Source organism: Cottoperca gobio, chromosome 17, assembly GCF_900634415.1.
Source record: "Cottoperca gobio chromosome 17, fCotGob3.1, whole genome shotgun sequence".
In the NCBI taxonomy this organism is placed as follows: domain Eukaryota; kingdom Metazoa; phylum Chordata; class Actinopteri; order Perciformes; family Bovichtidae; genus Cottoperca; species Cottoperca gobio.
In genome coordinates this window covers 540565-560639 of record NC_041371.1, presented here as the reverse complement: position 1 = coordinate 560639, position 20075 = coordinate 540565, and the positions used below count along the sequence as shown (strand labels likewise).

The 20075-nt window shown below is 43.7% G+C and overlaps 1 protein-coding gene across 1 annotated transcript in view; it reads left to right on the top strand.

Moving 5' to 3' along the window:
- The window catches only part of LOC115022782 (discs large homolog 1-like protein), a 139451-nt gene that overhangs the window by 63069 nt on the left and 56307 nt on the right, over window positions 1-20075 (top strand). Inside the window, 1 exon segment of the mRNA XM_029453871.1 lies at window positions 4501-4653. Coding sequence (XP_029309731.1) covers window positions 4501-4653 — 153 coding nt within the window.

Below are 20075 nucleotides of genomic sequence, written 5' to 3'. Positions count from 1 at the left end.
CTCTCTATCTGTGTATGTATCTCTATCTGTCTCTGTGTGTGTCTATCGTCTATCTCTGTCTCTGTGTGTGTTCTATCTATCTCTTCTCTGTGTTTTATATCTTTATCTGTCTGTGTGTGTGTCTCTCTGTCTCTGTCTATCTCTCTCTCTCTGTCGTGTGTCTCTCTCCATGTGATCTGTCTCTCTCTCTCTCTTTCATTATCTCTACTAGTGTCTCTCCTCTCTCTCTCTCTCTCTCTTTCTCACTCTCTCCTTGTGTCTCTCTGTCCTCTTCCATCTGTCAACAAGCACTCATCACAACCTGCCGTCAGTGTAACCTTTGATCAGACTTTTGAAGTATTCAGATTACTGAAGTAGCACAGTACTAACACCACACTGTTGAAAATACTCTGTTCAAAGTCCTGCATTCAAAATGTTACCTCAGTAAAAGTACTCAAATAATTCTGATAGATTCTAATAATTAAAAGAAAAAAAGCAATTGAAATAAATGAATTCTTTGTCCACTAACAACTAATGTACATGTGAAGGATGTTCAGCTGTATTAGTATTTACTGTTGGGTACTTTCATTTATAACATCATATTGTATAAACTCTTTGTGTGCAAACATTTAGTGCAAAATACTAAAGTACAAGTACCTCAAATGTTTCCTAAATGTACTTAGTTACTTTCCACCATATCTTCTTTTAAAATCAACATTTTCAACATAATTCATTTAATCCTGAAGGAAATGAAATCAGTCATCTTTGATTTGAATCGACAGTGAATTAACACACACACACGCACACGCACACACACACACACACACACACACACACACACACACACACACAGATGGAGGACGGTGGTTGTTGCTTGTCTGTGTTGCCTACAAGTGGTTCATTAACCCTTTAACACCTAAGCCTAAAAAGCCTCAACATTTTCGCCTGGACATTTTTGCTTATTTTGACTATAAAAAGGTTAGGAAATGTCCTGTGAGTAAGTGCTTTTGCCCATTTTCCAACAATACCTGGAGCTTTCCATATCTGGCAGTCATTTACAATTTATTGCATGTTATGAGAGTGTAATAAGTTTAAAATGAAGAGAAACACAAAAGCGGAATTTGAGTTTAGTGGTTTAGTGAACAAAAAAACACAGCAAATGTACATGAATAAGAGATTTAACATGTTACATTTGAAGTTTGAAATGTATACAACTATTTCCAGTAAAGGTTTTGAGTCTTTTACTCTTACATCTGCAAAAACAGGCCATAAAATGGAAAATATGTCCAGGCGTTTTTCCCCACACAGGGTAATTCTCTCCTCTCTGAGTGTCCCTTCACATGCAGAGGTCTTGGTGGTACTGCCAGTGACTGTTCCTGTTGCTCCTGTTTTCTCTGGGTCACTCATATGAAGATTAGATCAAATGGCCATGAACTGTCTGGGGACATGACAGTGGCAGGGAATGACACATGGAAAATGGTTTGCTTACACCAAAAGTTGCTCATCTTTGTGCAGGTCCAAAAATGACATGTACAACAACATGCCTGTGGACTTCTTCATTTCTTCTGGAGTTATTTCAGTCCAGATGAACTGTCTCCCTCTCTCCAGGCTTTTGGCTGCATTCTTGTTTGTGTATTCAGAGAGGAGTTTGAAAACTGCAGCATCAAAGTGGGAATAAATGTCACCTGGTGCTAGGTTTCCCATATCGAGAGGGGGTTGGGCGCCTGGGGTGGTTGAGGGACTCCATCATCGGGCTCTGCCTCAGTCTGCCATCTTGTGGTGTGATGTGGTGAGGGGCTTCTGTGTCTGACAGCATCACCAGATCATCCAGCATCCCCACAGCTCCATCTACAGGCCTGAATGTGATCTCTGGTGACACCTCCTCCTCTCCAGCTCCAGCCTGCACACAGCCTCTGCTAGGCTACTTGAAGAAGACGCGCACATTTACGCATATAAAGTACAATTACACACCTCGTACAACCTTACAGACTTGGTACTTTCTGTTGGACCCCCCCCCACGCCAGGGTTATTTCCTGTCTGAGTCGAGGTTATTATCTGCACACGTGCTGTTTATTTCTGTTGGTGATTCTTTATGTAAACACAGCAACATATAAATGGATGATGCTGCAGAAACACAAACTGAAGTCCATCATGTTTCAAACTTTGGATGTGGGATGAACTGGAGTTGAAACGGTGGGTTAAATATTTGCAGGCGAGACTTCATGTGAAAACACAAACTGGGATTCAATGTGAAGCAACTGCAGGGAAAGAAAGTCTTGCTGCCTCCATTGTTTGCTCGTGATATGTTATCGCTAAAAACATTATTTAAGTTTTCTCACCAGGCGACGTCGTTTCAGTTGCTCTGGCGTTATGATTTCCGTACGTACTCGTCCATTCGACATCTCAGAAACACACGCGTCCACTCGAGGCTGAACTGATTAGATTTTAGGGGTCAAAGGTCACTGTGAGTTGACTCATGTTTTTGGTCAAATCTCAATATCTCATCTAATTATGATAATTTCACAAACGTCTAAAAGGATCAAAAAGAGCTGCTGATGACAGTTTGAACAGACACGGATGTAAACTTAGTTTCACTTCACGACAACACTGAGCCCCCCCCCCCCATGACTTCCTGTTCATGCAGTCCTCCATGCTGCTACCGTCAGCTGTGTTTGTGTGTGTCGCTGCTCACACCAGAGCGTCAGATTCAGCTGTTTGTGTTCTAATAGTTTACTGGTGATGATGAATGACACTTATATAATGTCTAACGTACAAACTGGAGCTGTGAAGTTTGAAAGACGTGGCTGCTGTTCACCAGGCAGGTAGGCCCCAGTTGCATTATGGGAAATGTCGGATCCCGTGTTTTTGCAGTTTGACCCACACTACAGACTAAAACTCATGTTTTGCTGCACAGATCTAAACCATTCTTTAAAAAATTCTAAATTAGAGTTCTGCTTTAAGAAACATAAAACGTTAATAAGTTACGTGTGAGCCTGTGATGACATTTAATAAACAACCTGCTCGAGAAAAGAGAATGAAGTTTAATAATAACTTTATTTATGGAGCACGAACACAAAGCAAAGTCCTTCAAAATTATGTAAAACCAAGACATGCAAATATGTATTATTAATGACTTTACACATAATTAAGTTTGAAACACAAGGGAAATATTAAATTAAAGCTCTGAATATAAATGATAAAGGTTCCCTGTCTCTCTTTTAGTGATGTGAAGCAGTTTGTCCCCGTTTTGTTTATTTAAAACTCCACGAAGCATCTTTTAGGAAATGCAGTTGTGTTATTTGCCTGAATGTGAATTAAAATGAAGGAAAATATAAAGAAATAGGTGAAAATATATATAGTTGTGAACTACTGCAGTAGAAACATGGATTAGATTGTCTAAAGCTTTTATTAAATTGTTTTTCATGAATAAACTAAAAGAAGCAAATAACATGTCCCAAGAATAACATGGAGTAAATATCATGTACAAATAAACCAAAGACTGAACATCAAGACAGAAGAGTAATTATTATAATAATAAACGGTTATTTTTAATATTGATTAATCTGCAGATTATTGTTTACATTAATTCTATAAAATATCAGAACATTTTGAAAAATGTCCCCAGTTTCTCAGTCCTGTCTTTAAATGTCTTTAAACGTCTTTAAATGTCTTTAAATGTCTTTAGGGAGGAGAGGAGAGGGAGGAGAGGAGGGGAGGAGATGAGAGAGAGGAGAGGAGGGGAGAGGAGGGGAGGAGAGGAGAAGGGACATGGGAGATGAGAGATAAGAAGAGAGGAGAGATGGGAGAGGAGATGAGGAGCTCTGCCTCCATCGTGTGGAGCTCAGACGTACTGCTGTCTACTGTCAAAGACTCCTGGTCCACTCAGTGTCTGCACGCTGCAGTTCATGTTTGTTACTGCAGCATTCAGACTCAGGTAACTCATGTTGTGATCCTGGAGACGTCACTGACTTATATTTATATCATTTATTTTAAAATAAAATCACAATCAGGTTTGTTTTCTGTTTCATGTTGCTGTGAAAACGTCTTCAAACAACTAGAGTTATTCAAGTTCATCATAATGTAACTCAATGCGACCTCCGTTAGAGTTAGCTGTTCGCTGTTAGCTCCGTTATTTAGCCAAGCAGGCCGTGCTGCCCAGCGGCTGCTAACCGCTAACGTTAGCTAGCTCTCCTGCAGAGTTCAACACGGATTTGTTGTTTTCAGGTTTCTGGCTTTCTAAATACCAAAGTATCCGTACTCGTGACATTCCTACTTACGAGTTCCTGGATGAAGATAAAAAGGTTTCTTCCCTCTTCAGTAACATTCAACACACATTTAGTCTTTCTGTGTTTTTGCTGTAGAAACTAGTTTCACAACATCTCTTCATCCCTCATCCTCACTCATTGTCACATGCTCACCTCTGTCTGACCTCTGTCTGACCTGCACGGATCATCTGTCTCCTGCTTTGCCTTTTTCTGTATTTTGACCTCCGCGAGACTCCGTCTGTCCTCCTCCCTGTAGGTAGCGTCTCTGGAGTGCATCTTTGACGGTTCCTCAGCGTTAGGACAGCAGCACGTCCCGGAACTCCCCTCCCCTACGCCCTCCACCCTCTATAGCCACGGCGAGGACAGCCCCCTCCCCTCCTGCTCCGCCAACCCTTACCCCCCAATCCAGGTAAACCCCCCTCCACACCCAACTGGGGTGGCGGCCATCAGTCATTGTTGTTTACAACTCATCGTGTTTTCATTCTTGAGCAAAGTTTATCTTCTCGTTCATATTCAAAGATCCTCAGTCTAAGTGTGTTAGGCGTAATTCACTCGTGGTCAAACTAAACGGGTTTATAAATGGCCAATGCTGATATATTATTGTTTATTAAATAATAAGAAATAACGCACAACATCGCTTAACTTGTATTAATATTTATTAACCTGTTATCTACATAGTTTCTTTAGTAGATTGTCAGTGTTTCACGTACTGTTGGTTTCATACTAAGTTTTGGGAGAAAGAAGAAACGTCGTGTTGAACTAAATAACATGTTGCTAAAGAATTCTGCAGCCAGAGGCTCGACCTCAGCCAGGAGTCATCTGCAACTCATACGCCTAGATTATTAAGGGGGGGGGGCATCGATACAGCATAGCATTGGGGTGTTTCTGATATATAATCATATTATTATACACACCTTTTAAAAGAGCAAGGAACTTTTACTTCTTAAGAATATTCAGACATAAAAATAATATAGAGAAACATTAAAATATCCTAAATAAATATAACATAAATAAAAACAATAAATAAAAACAATAAATAAAAGAGAGGGTTACACTTCAGTAGTTTGTTGAGTGGAGCTGGAGACAGCACGTGGTTAGCTTAGCTTAGCATAAAGGTAGGGGGGAAGTAAAAATACGTGCAGCTCTAAAGCTCACGTTTCATCTCGTCTTCATTCATAATTGAAGAATTAGCTGTTTCCTAAACTAAGCTAAGCTAAGATGCTACACAGACAGAAGAATTTAATCTTCAAATATAACTATTGGAAAGTGGATTCACACATTTCCTTTAACACAAGATCCACGATGTGACAGGTTTGATCTGTGTTGTTGGAGTCGAGTGTTTGTCTCTTTAAATGGAAAGCATTTATTAAAAAGGTGAAAGAATGATTGTAAACATGTTAGTTGTTGATGAACCTGCAGCTTTAATCCTGCAGGAATTATTACTTCATGACAAACCAGAGCTGAAAACATTCATCAGTCTCAGCTGGACTTTTATGCAAATGTTACAATCACAGTAAAAGCCCTGCTTTCAAAAAGTGTTTGTGCGGTAAAAGTATGGTATTAAAAGTATAACATTAGTAAACAAGACGGGGTCTGTCAGACCCCTGACTCACGGACAGTCTGTCCAGGTTGAGAGTTGCGCCGGGAGCCAACCTAGAGTAGCGGTACACTGCTGCGAAGGCGCCTGGTGACGGACCTGGCGCCAGGCTGGTCACACACACACACCGAGAGGTCGGCCCTGACCCGCCGAGTATTGAACAGCCAAATCGATTCTAAAAAAATAAAAATCTTATTCAGGTGCAGCTCGAACGTATACGTTACCATTGTTTTATTTATTAAAAGGAAAAGCAGAAAATATTCACATTTGAGAAGCTGGAACCATAAAGTAAAAATAAATGTAGTAAATGACACATTAAAAGATTTCCCTTTGAGATAAAATCAAATGTATTTATACAGCCCAATATCACAAATTACACATTTGTCTCAGTGTTTACAGACTGTACAGGATACAACACCCTCTGTCCTCAGACCCTCTGTCTTTAGACCCTCTGTCTTTAGACCCTCTGTCCTCAGACCCTCTGTCCTTAGACCCTCTGTCCTCAGACCCTCTGTCTTTAGACCCTCTGTCCTTACACCCTCTGTCCTTACACCCTCTGTCCTCAGACCCTCTGTCTTTAGACCCTCTGTCCTCAGACCCTCTGTCCTCAGACCCTCTGTCCTTAGACCCTCTGTCCTCAGACCCTCTGTCCTTACACCCTCTGTCCTTACACCCTCTGTCCTTAGACCCTCTGTCCTCAGACCCTCTGTCCTTACACCCTCTATCCTTAAACCCTCTGTCCTTAGACCCTCTGTCCTTAGACCCTCTGTCCTCAGACCTTCTGTCCTTACACCCTCTGTCCTTAGACCCTCTGTCCTCAGACCCTCTGTCCTTAGACCCTCTGTCCTTAGACCCTCTATCCTTAGACCCTCTGTCCTTAGACCCTCTGTCCTCAGACCCTCTGTCCTTACACCCTCTGTCCTTAGACCCTCTGTCCTTAGACCCTCTGTCCTCAGACCCTCTGTCCTTACACCCTCTATCCTTAGACCCTCTGTCCTTAGACCCTCTGTCCTTACACCCTCTATCCTTAGACCCTCTGTCCTTAGACCCTCTGTCCTTAGACCCTCTGTCCTTAGACCCTCTGTCTTTAGACCCTCTGTCCTTAGACCCTCTGTCCTCAGACCCTCTGTCCTCAGACCCTCTGTCTTAGGACCCTCTGTCCTTAGACCCTCTGTCCTTACACCCTCTATCCTTAGACCCTCTGTCCTTAGACCCTCTGTCCTCAGACCCTCTGTCCTCAGACCCTCTGTCCTTACACCCTCTATCCTTAGACCCTCTGTCCTTAGACCCTCTGTCCTCAGACCCTCTGTCCTTACACCCTCTGTCCTTAGACCCTCTGTCCTCAGACCCTCTGTCCTTACACCCTCTGTCCTCAGACCCTCTGTCTTAGGACCCTCTATCCTTACACCCTCTGTCCTCAGACCCTCTGTCCTCAGACCCTCTGTCCTTACACCCTCTATCCTTAGACCCTCTGTCCTTAGACACTCTGTCCTCAGACCCTCTGTCCTTACACCCTCTGTCCTTAGACCCTCTGTCCTCAGACCCTCTGTCCTTACACCCTCTGTCCTCAGACCCTCTGTCTTAGGACCCTCTATCCTTACACCCTCTGTCCTCAGACCCTTAGACCCTCTGTCCTTACACCCTCTATCCTTAGACCCTCTGTCCTTAGACCCTCTGTCCTTAGACCCTCTGTCTTTAGACCCTCTGTCCTTAGACCCTCTGTCCTCAGACCCTCTGTCCTCAGACCCTCTGTCTTAGGACCCTCTGTCCTTAGACCCTCTGTCCTTACACCCTCTATCCTTAGACCCTCTGTCCTTAGACCCTCTGTCCTCAGACCCTCTGTCCTCAGACCCTCTGTCCTTACACCCTCTATCCTTAGACCCTCTGTCCTTAGACCCTCTGTCCTCAGACCCTCTGTCCTTACACCCTCTGTCCTTAGACCCTCTGTCCTCAGACCCTCTGTCCTTACACCCTCTGTCCTCAGACCCTCTGTCTTAGGACCCTCTATCCTTACACCCTCTGTCCTCAGACCCTCTGTCCTCAGACCCTCTGTCCTTACACCCTCTATCCTTAGACCCTCTGTCCTTAGACCCTCTGTCCTCAGACCCTCTGTCCTTAGACCCTCTGTCCTTAGACCCTCTGTCCTCAGACCCTCTGTCCTTACACCCTCTGTCCTCAGACCCTCTGTCTTAGGACCCTCTATCCTTACACCCTCTGTCCTCAGACCCTCTGTCTTAGGACCCTCTGTCTTTAGACCCTCGCATCGCACAAGGAAAAACTTCCTAAAAGAAACCCAAAAAAAAAAGTAATCCAGCCTTGAAGTAACAAATGCATGGACTAGTTTTTCTGCATCATTTTGAGACAGGATGTTATTTTTGCAATGTTACGTAGATGAAAGAAGGCAGTCCTTGAGATTTGTTTTATGTGGGAGTTAAACGACAGATCTTGATCAAAGATAACGCCAAGATTCCTTACAGTGGTGCTGGAGGCCAAGTTAATGCCATCCAGAGCTTCTATGTCATTAGGAAATGCGTTTCGGAGGCGTTTAGGGCCAAGTATAATAACTTCAGTTTTGTCTGTGTTTAACATCAAAAAGTTGCAGGACATCCAAGTTGTTATGTCCTTAAGGCTTGAAGTTTAGCCAATTGATTGGTTTCATCTGGTTTAATTGATAGATATAATTGGGTATCATCCGCATAACAATGAAAGTTTATAGAGTGGTTCCTTATAATATTGCCCAAAGGAAGCATATATAAGGTGAATAGAATCGGTCCAAGTACAGAACCCTGCGGAACTCCAAGACTGACTTTGGCTGTCATGGAGGATTTATCGTTAACAAGTACAAACTGAGATCGCTCAGATAAATAGGACTTGAACCAGCTTAGTGAAGTAGAAAGTACTCAAATTTGTATATAAGTTTAGTACTTTAGCTCCTTTCCACCACTGATCTCGTCCTTCACATCAGACACAAAGCAGCTGAGCGGACCTCCACACCTCCACTTGGCACTGGACGGAGAAGTTTCTGCTCACGGTGACACTCTTTGGTGGAGAAATCTCCGCATCCTTCTTCATTGTTTCCTCCACGTTTGATGTGCAGCAGCCTGACGTCAGCACGCAGCTCTCTCCATCACCCCCACACCTCCACACCCCCACACCGTCAGCAGGCAGCTCTCTCCATCACCTCCGCCGTGATAACACAATGACTGGATCCGAACATCTCAAAGACGCTGAAGGCGGGAGAACGTACTGTACACTCCTCTTTTTTAAATTATTATTCTTCCTTTCATTTTTTCATCTATCTTCCTCCGCCTCTCGCTCGCGCTCCTCAACAGCGCCATGGCAACACAGGAGATGAATGCCGACAAAGAAAATCCTGACGGCAGGAAAATGGAGGGAGGGGTGGGGGGTGTTGAACCTGTAGAGAAGGACAAGGGCAGATTTAGTGAGGCTCTCCGTAACGGGGTGTGATAGTCAAATGTATATTTATCACCGAGACAAAGGACTCAAAGGCCATGAAATGACTTGTCACTAATGCTTCTTCTCCACCGTCTCATCTCCGCTACACTTTATTCCCAGCGGCAGCAAAGGATGCTGGGAGGACAGGCCAGCTCTATTTATAGCCAACACGGTTCCAGTCGGTCCTGGAATATCAGGGAAATCATGGAATATTAACGGTGCATATTCCAGGCAGGAGAAATATCAAAGAAACTTCTAAACAGCAGAATGTTTTTTCTTTTTTTATACGTTTACTTTTGGACAGTTTTTTAATTCTGATCCACAACATTTACAAGATTGTTGGCAGTGCAGGAAGATTTCCTTTCATAACAGAAGTTCTTTCCAGAAATCTGCTGCTCAGGGAATAATACTGTGTTTGCTGATGTTTTCAAATTTGGAGGCATTACATACACAATTGCACTTTTTCAATGGGACAAATACCTTGAATTTAGGGGTGATTTTGCCCTTTGACCCCAATTATTTTGGACACTGGCGATACCGATAGAAGGTGACGCTGACCTTTTACTCTTACACCTGATTTTAGGAAACAAGTATTTGAATAAAATTAACACTTACTCAGAAATCATTAGGAAGGTTTCCCTGAGTATCATGTTGGTTCAGGGATAATCTTTGATGAAACATGAAACACTTCTATTAAAGCGTAAATCCCACAATTCTGTAGCATATTTCAAATCTGCTTTCAAGTGCAGCGGATTCTTCTTACGTCACGTTCTCCTGCCCGACTTCTGAAAATCAAACTGATTTTCTTTAGCTGTTAGCATTTTACAGACTCTTTTATTGTCATCTCGTCGTGACGTTCTGTGACACGGATAGTTTTTGGCAGCTTGGCAGACGTTTAGTTTCTGCAGTAAACACTTAAATGAATTGATGGACGTCCACGTGTATAAATGGACAAACGCTGTTAATGAAAGAGGCTCACGCTGTAAAGCAGGGACTTTATATCCGCTGTGAACATAATGCTAGTCAATGCATACATTTACGGCACTTACATTTATAGAAGTACTTTTACTGTATTTGAACAGTAACTGTAAGCCAGACTTCACAGCAGATGTGATATGAGCTCCTTTCTTTGTTCCAGACATCACCGGAACACGAACTGATCTATAAAGTGTTTGGTGGAGACGTGGGATCAGTGCATCGCAGAGGGCGAAGCTGCTTGTAATAAACATGCAAAAACATTCCAGTCAGAGAGGCTCAGATTTGATTATTATACTCCAATTTTTATCTGAGATTGAATTGCTGCTAAGTTATTGTCTAACTATACCATAGTATAACTATATATAACTAACTATATTCACAGTTTGTCACTTTGTTATTTTTTACTAATAACTTTTTCTTCCGATTCTGTTTTGATTTGTCCATAATTTGATATCAGAGATGCAGTTTTAAAAGGAGTTAAGAGGGTCTTCAGGATCAATTGCTATATAGAGTTGGGTGTCATGTGCATAGCGATGAAGATTTACACTTTTCCTCTGGGTTATAACTTATAAAGATCAAAAAGAAGTGGGCCCAGGACAGAGCCTTGTGGCACACACCTTGTGGGATGTTTGGTATTTGAGATGAGAAGCTTTTGAACTTTGAGCATGAAGGGAAGTTTCTTTATTTGTGTTTAGAAATGAATGGTTGCCTTTCACTGACTCTCAAACACACATGATGAAACAAACAATACAAAAAACATTCATAAACATAACAGTATGAATACAAAATATAAGTTTTTTTTAAACAAAATGGCAAGTAGAAGGGTCTCCACCAAACAAGCAATACTTTCTGTTTTATAAATGGTTTATTTCATCTTATCCTTTTAGTTTTTTATTAGGTACTTTTGTATTTACCTGATTTATCCTGGAAATATTTTAGAGTATGTTTTCATTAACTACTAAAGCCACAGTAAACTCTCTAAATGAACTTCCCTGCTACATATAACTCGCTTCCATCACAGATATAACGCATCACAGATCACCACGCTGTCCGTCACAGCAGTGATAACTCAGCTGTGTGTGTGTGTGTGTGTGTGTGTGTCTGTCTGTGTGTGTGTGTGTGTGTCTGTCTGTGTGTGTGTGTGTGTGTGTGTGTCCTGCTGAGTCATATTTGGAAAGAGACTGAAAGAGGACTGAAGTAGGACAGAGGTCAGCTGGACCAAACCCACCGAGAACCAGGAGGGAGGAGGAAGACTGCAGAGAGAAGAGAGATCAGAGGAGTAACTTCCTCCCTGCCTGCGCTCTCTTTAAACACACACGGCCTCTCGTCAGCCCTGCAGTCTGTTGTTGCTGTCTGCTTCAGAAAAGCGGAGGCTGGCCGACCGGCTGCTCTCTCTCCGCCTGCTACGCGATGCTCTCTCACCCCGGCAGGTTAATCCGCCCCCGGAGGCTCCTCTCTCTCTTTTTCCCGTCAAGTTCAGAGTCTGACGACTGCCGTTTACCGGCTACCGTCTACTACAGCTGCTCATAACTGACGGGGAGGACGACCTCGGCGTGTCTCCTCTCTGCTCCGTCGCTCCTTTTCCTGGAAGCGGCATCTGGTCACCTCCACCAGCGCCTCCCTGTTTGTGTCTGTGAGGAGGAAGGGGACACACACACAAGGTGGAGTGAAGCCCCCCTCCCATCGTCTGCTCTCCAGCCTGCACCACCTCCGCCACCCCGCAAGCCTGCAGCAGGAGCGAGAGGAGGCGACACACCACCTCCACAGCAGCAACAAGCAGCATGTTCAACTCTGTGTGGTACGCCAAAAAGATGGGCCGCCGCATCATAGGCACCCTGAGGAGAACCAAGCGGCTCCACCGGCGCCTACTGGTAGGTCATCCACCCCCCACCCATAAGGAAATACATCTTCATAAAGGTGAGGAGGTAGGGGGGAGGCGCTGCACCGTGTAGCGTGAGTCATTTTCTACAACGTGTGAGTGTGCAGTCAGCCTGTATACATATGATCATGGTGTGTGTGTGTGTGTGTGTGTGTTGATGTATTGATCGTCTGCTGTGGATGTGACGCTGCTGGATGAAGCAGATGTGGAAAAGTTGCAACAGGAGAGCTGCTGCGTCATGTGGTGGATCAGGATTCATGCAGAAACCTTCACAGATGTAGAAACGCCCTCCTCCACCATCCCATTGCCAAGACATTGTTTTTAACCGTCGTCCGATGAATAGAGGCTCGGCGTAAACGTGAGGACGGGCTTCTGTGGAGTTGGAGGTGATTTGTTGATAAGGCTGCAGCGCTGTGAGCAGGTTATTACATCTAAACGGGAGAATCTTCCAGAGCTCTCAGCAGCTGCGGCTCGTTTGGGATCATAAGAAACGATGAGCAGGATTCTCCCTCTTCTCCAGCGCTCCTGTTGAAGTCCAGGTGTGTTTGTGTTTTTGGGGATCCTGTCACACCCGGTGCGGCTTCTTCCTTCTCCACGACGTGGAGAGATTTACCTGCATAAACAGCATCATGGTCTGTGCAGATGTGAGGAACCCCTGCAGTAGCACATGCCTTCCCCGGCGTTGCCTAGCAACCTCCCGGCTCCTGACACGCAGCACTACCCCCCCCCCCCCCCCCCCCCTTTACTGCCTTACACACATCCTGTACTTATTCTTCTCATTTCTAATGTAACTAAAGAGTACAAAGTGCAATATCTCCCTCTGTAGTGCAGTAGAAGTATAAAGTACCTCAACATTGTATTTAAGTACAGTACAGGTGTTGTGTTTGTGTACATACACGATCCTTTACTTAACTAACAGTACAAATACTCTGTCCTGCATTGAAAATGGTACTTAAGTAAAAGAATGTAAGTACTTAAAGTATTAAAAGTAAAAGTACTCAATGCAAAACGATCTGTCAATCAACTAGTTGGTTAATCGCTCATCATCTCAGCTGCACGGGTTGGCCTGATTATTGTTGGGTATTGTCCAAATCATTCAAACCTATTTTTATGTGTTTTGGGGAGATAGGAAGTAATATCAAGCAACACATTCACATTTTCACTTTTATTGCCAGTATGGATGTGAAATAGGTCTTAAATGTAACGTTTGTAGAGAAATATAATGACATTTAAAGGTATGTTAAATCACTGACCCCATTAGTAAAATAACTGGTAGTGTTTGTGTGTAGCTGTGTTGTGCTGCTCTGTGTGGCCTGTAGGTGGTGCTGCAGGCGCACAGCAGCACATTTTAAGCTTCAATCCGTCAGCGCTGCAGCTCTGTGGAGCTGAACGGGATGTGTTGATATGCCTAGCATGGAGCCGGTCTTTACATTGTGATGTGTATTTAATATTTCTATGTGGCATGAGCTGTTCAGTTTATCGTATTGAGTTGCTCTCTAAATGTTTGCGTTCCTGTTGTCATGAATCATGTGGGTCAGATTTTGCGGTGCAGGTCGATTTTAGATGGAGCCTGCAGGGCTGAACTCAGTACCAGTAACCTACTTTAATGTTCAGATGACCACTAAATACTAAATATGTTGAAGTAGTTTGTGTTCCATGGTGGGGACGAGGTGTTTGGTTTACTTCTCATGTATCCAGATGACATGTTGGGATGCGGGAGAGGGAAAGGTCTGGAAACGCTCCTCCCACCGGCGCTCCTCCTGGATTAAATCCATTTATGGAAATCTGTCCAACTGCACGCTGCCCGTTGTCATGTCAACACTCGTATGTGGGTTATTTTGGGGCACGTTTTATGTCATATAAACTTTTCCCATTCATAATTTACCCAACGTAAAGGAATACTATTACTCCTTCTGCCACAGGGAATACGTTCACACCCTCTGCTGCTTATACAATACTGACATCATGGGGTTTGGAATTGGCTCAAACTGAACATGAGTTTTGAAGCTGATGTCCATATTTAAGAGATTTATCAGACTAAAAACACGACTTACACAATCCATTTTAACAAAGGTCCTTAAAGAGGTATGTGCTGCGCACAACATATTAGTTTACAACATTTTGTTTTTTACTAACATTTCTCGTTACTTATCTGCCAGTACTGATATATCTGCGTAAAATGTCACATTTTCAATACTTTGTTTTAAGGAATATGATCATATTTTTCTACTGATTTTTAATGTGGTCTAAACGCATGCAGGAAAACAAGAACTTATCCAAAGTTAAAATGGTCTAAACGTAAGTTTTAAGTCACGATATCTGAGATATTGGATCGAAGAATACAGAAAACAGTAAGAATATTAGATTTGGTGCCGACTTTCAATACTTTACTCTCCAGAAATGTCTCGATCTAATGAGCAGATTGGCGTCAAACTTACTTCATCAAACGTCAATGCGAAGTGATTAACCGCGGGCCGGAAGTGGCCTTGAGTTTGACACCTGTTCCCAAAGAGGTCCGAGACAGAGATATGTATTTATTTTTAACTTTTACATTTGCAAACTTTTGTGTTTCCTCGTAAGACTGTTTTAATTTAGAGTCCCTATGACCGCTATAGTAGCTTAGAAATTAGCGATACGTCACACTTAATTTGCATACACAAAAGTACTTTTTCCCCCACGTGTCACCTTACGGGTCCGTCGGTTTGTAAGTGTGACGTTTGTAAATCAAACAATGCACCTGCTGTCAAATAAAAAGGGTTGTTGAAAGAACATTGTTAAATACATTAAGTATTGAATAGTTTTAAACAGAGGATGAACTCTTTTCATTTTATTTACCGCGTGACTTTTCACTAACTTCCAGTGTATTTGGTTCAATTAGTTTTTTAATCCATATGGATCCATCCATGCCGTCAGCGTGAGGCGACCAACCGACCGGGACTAAGGTCAAGCCTGAACGTCAGCGAACCACCAAGTAACTTTATTTTGTGGTTGTAAAATTAATTATTCTCATTTTCCACATTGAGCTTTTTGTGATGGTACAATGTGGATGCAGCACTGGAAACATCACATCAGCAGCAGCGCGGCGGCTCAGCCTGCGAGCGGCGTCTTTATCTTCAGCAGAGGCTTAAAGCTGCTGCAGAGAATATCCAAACGAAAGCTGCAGCTAACCAGGAGTCCTCGTTGCACCCCCACCCCCCTCGCTGCTGACGCTGACATGTACGTCGCTGTGTCTGAATCCGGGGGCAACATCGATTATTCATGCAGCGAGTGGAGCTGCCACCCCCCCCTTCTCGTGCTGACATGTGCCTCGCTCACTGAAGCCCATTAATTGGCAGGAGAATGAGAGAAGACGAGAGAGGGAGGGTTGTCACAGAGAAAGAGCAGCTGAAGAGGGAGGGGGGACGTGAGAAAGAAGAGAGGGGAGTGTTATTGTGCTTTCGTGCCGGAGTAACAGGATTGAGTTTGGATCTGTTGCGGTCATACCACAGAGACCCAACAAGTCTGTCCAGATCTGCAGGAACCATCCATAATTTATTACCAACCGGGAATCTCCTCCAGGACGATGACCACACACTACCCCCACCAGGAGTTCACCTCCAAGGCTATGAACGGCGCCGAGAAGAAGCTGCCGCGGGTCAACCTGCAGGAGTCCATCGCCCACCTCCACCCGCTCCAGAGGCAGCACGCCATCGAGCTCCACCGACAGCAGCAGCAGCAGCAGCCGGGTCGTCAACAGGTCCAGGCGTCTCTGTCGACGTTTACCGCCTGCACGGTGCCCGCGTCCTGCCGAGCTCGCAGCCGCTTCCTCAACCTGCGGGACAGCGTCAAGAAAAGTCCGACCAAGAGTACCGCCAAAGTGGTCGGATGCAGCCACGCGGCAAGCAGGCCGGAAATACCATGGGTACCCTTCGCTTTCAGTAAGGTACTTCAGCATCCACGACTTGTTCTGTGTGAAGTTGGGAGACCTTTTTTTTTTGTGGTGGCACAAAAGCTTTAATTCTACAGTCAGAGGTTAATTACAGTCACGCGTAAGGCTGGACTGACGTTTGTAGCTCAGACTATACACAGCACCAAGGTGATACCAAACTTATTATAAAAGGTAGTTCATAGCACCGAGTTGGTACCAAAAAGTATTGAAATTGGTAGCACCAAATATTTGTTTAAAGTACTAAACGTTGGCATCGAATTTCTGTTCGGATTGGTCATCTTGCGAACTCTTTGATGAAATAGTTCCAGACTTTTCTGGACTTTTTCCAGACAGGCTGCTACTTTTGTTTAATAAAAGGGATGCGTAGGAAATCGTGCTTGTAATTTGTCAAAGACTCGATTACGTGTCGGCACTTTATTGAAGATGTTTCTGTCTGAGGACCATCTCAAAACTAAACTTTATGGAAGATATCCCAACCTCAGAATGAGCTGTGCAGGAACTATGTTGTTGTCTTGAACTGGTTGTGTTGTGGGTGATCGAGGAGCTGAGCGTCGTTCTGGTGAAGTTATAAATGAAATATACGGCGCTGTGTAGGAGTGTGTGTCCTGCTGTTGGAGTTACTACAGTGAGTCAGTACAGACCATGTGTGACTCATGACATCTGTGTCTCCATCCATCAAACTGCTTCTCAGTCACGTTTTCAGCTTCTCTTGTTTCCTCCTCCAACTTTATCTGCTTCTGATTTATAAATGTTGCATTCACGTCATAGATCATCTTTTTATTTACTCACCGTGTGTTACTTTGTTCTTCTCGCGTGCCACCAGGGGGAACCGAGAATACAAAGTACGGCCAAAGACGGAGGAAAGTCTTGATGAATTCAAGTAAATGGAGCCGCGTTCAGAAATCTATCTGAAAATACCTTTTACTCTCACAACTAGTGCAGAATAATAAAGTCTGTTATCCAGTCGATGCTCATTCCTTCACACGTGACTTTTCATAACATCTTACTATTAAAAACACTTCTACCCGCCACGACCGTCTCATGCTTGAGCATGACTTGTAATCTTGTAAAATGTAGTTTTTGGCGAGAAACTTATTCAAGTCAACAGCTGTTTAAAGGAGTTGTTTTCACAACAATATTAAATGGGTATTAGAGGGAATTATGACGTGTTTAACTTTTATTCACATAATATTCACATCAAATTTATTTATATAGCCCAAAATCACAAATTACACATTAGTCTCAGTGTTTACAGACTGTACAGGATACGACACCCTCTGTCCTTAGACCCTCTGTCCTTAGACCCTCTGTCCTTAGACCCTCTGTCCTTACACCCTCTGTCCTTAGACCCTCTGTCCTTACACCCTCTGTCCTTAGACCCTCTGTCCTTAGATCTTCTGTCCTTAGACCCTCTGTCTTTAGACCCTCTGTCCTTAGATCTTCTGTCCTTAGACCCTCTGTCCTTAGACCCTCTGTCCTTACACCCTCTGTCCTTAGACCCTCTGTCCTTTCACCCTCTGTCCTTAGACCCTCTGTCCTTAGATCTTCTGTCCTTAGACCCTCTGTCTTTAGACCCTCTGTCCTTAGATCTTCTGTCCTTAGACCCTCTGTCCTTAGATCTTCTGTCCTTAGACCCTCTGTCCTTATACCCTCTGTCCTTAGATCTTCTGTCCTTAGACCCTCTGTCCTTACACCCTCTGTCCTTAGACCCTCTGTCCTCAGACTCTCTGTCCTTAGGCTCTCTGTCCTTAGACCCTCTGTCCTTAGACCCTCTGTCCTTAGACCCTCCGTCCTTAGACCCTCTGTCCTTAGACCCTCTGTTTTTAGACCCTCCGTCCTTACACCCTCTGTCCTTAGACCCTCCGTCCTTACACCCTCTATCCATAGACCCTCTGTCCTTAGACCCTCTGTCCTTAGACCCTCTGTCCTTAGACCCTCGCATCGCACAAGGAAAAACTTCCTAAAAGAAACCCCATAATTAACGGGGGAGAAATGGAGGAGGGATCCCTCTCCCAGGACGGACAGACGTGCAATAGATGTCGTGTGTACAGGATAAACAACATAGTGCAAATACAACATTTGATGGAAATTATGATGTGTTGAAAAAAAGAAAGTTTGGATGAATCCAGGAAAATGTCAATAAGGCTTCCTGGTGTCCAGCAGGACCAGGTCAGCAGGCGCAGCCACGATTCATGATCCTGACGTAAACTTTATCAGTGGCAACCTGCCACATGAGAGGCACAGAAACTCCGGGGATGATACCCCGGATGATGAGTTAGTAACATACATTTACATAAATGCATACAGATAGAGAGGGAGGGGAGCAGAGAGGAATATATTATTCAAACCTAATAAAAGAGTATATGAGATTTATAGTTTTGTTTTAGTTTTTTCCCGTGGTGTCGGATCATATTTATAATGGTGGAATTTCAACGTTTTTGGTATCGATTGTTACATTTCTATGGTGACATCTCCAGCAGTACAAGCTGTAAGAAGGAGTCGATCACAATAATTAACATTTGATTCAGTTAAATCTGCAATCGATATTTATTTCCATGATGGATTAATATTTTTGATTAGAGCCGGACCGGTAAATCCCCTGACGTTAGCGTTTTAAAATCTGTATTAACATGTCTGCTGATAAATAATAAGTTGAAATACACTAAAGTCAAATATCTGCTCGGGGTCATTTAGAAACCGTGTCGCCGACTGTAAAAAAAAAACTGATTCAACAAATCTAAGAATATTAGAATATCTGTTTATTTAAACTCAAATATTTATTATCAGCGGTAAATAATTTGGTATTTGTCGGGTATAATGCTAATCGTTTTTGGATTAAATTATTAATTATTAAGGTAATTATTGTGGAGATGCTGGGATAAGAGAGCATTATTATTTTTTCTCAAATCACAGATTTAATCATCACATTTGTTGATTAACTGGGAGTTCAGTTTAAGCTTGGATAGTTCCCGTCAGCTCATCTATTTATTTTATTCCCCCACAAAGATCCGTGATGTACAGGAGCGCTCACTCCCAACATCCCTCGTGTTGGATTCAAACACAAACTCTTGTGTGTTGCTGCATCTGTCACACACTTTGTATTCTTTGGGAGCAATGAAGCTCCATTGTCAGCGGCTTTTGCGAGCGACGCTCCAGAAGTAGGGCTGCCGGATCAATGTGGTCGATGTGCGGGGGCTAATTTTAGCGGCTGTTGGTTTTCCATGGACTCCAAGTTCTGCTGCTGCGGCACTTCCTGCCAGCAGCTTCATGAGGTCCTGCTCTTGTATAACAGAGGTCACTTCTCTTAAGCTTTTACACAACACGTTGACCAACGAGGCAGGTTGAACATGAACTGTCTCAGAAGTTTTTATAAAACATCTAATAAAAACTAATTAAAGTACACAAATTGTGTTCCAGTGTTGCACTCTTCCACCAAGCGTCATGAGAACCAGGCCGGTGGTCTTTGTCATCCCGCTGACGGAAAAACATAACAACCTCCTTGAGGATAATAAAGATAATTGCTCCTTAATTTAAATAAAATGTTCGTACGTTCAAGCTCTTTGCATTTGCTAAGTCTTTCACCTTGTTGTTGAGGGGCTGTCTTGGTTGACACGCCTCGTCAACATTGCGTGGAAGTCTGGGACAGTGCCTAGGGGTTGGCAGACCGGGGTGGTGGTTCCCCTATTTAAAAAGGGGGACCAGAGAGTGTGTGCCAACTACAGGGGTATCACACTTCTCAGCCTCCCTGGTAAAGTCTACTCCAAGGTACTGGAAAGGAGGGTTCGGCCGGTAGTCGAACCTCTGATTGAAGAGGAACAATGCGGATTCCGTCCTGGTCGTGGAACAACGGACCAACTCTTTACTCTTGCAAGGATCCTGGAGGGGGCCTGGGAGTACGCCCATCTGGTCTACATGTGTTTTGTGGATCTGGAGAAGGCGTATGACCGGGTCCCCCGGGTGATACTGTGGGAGGTGCTGCGGGAGTATGGGGTG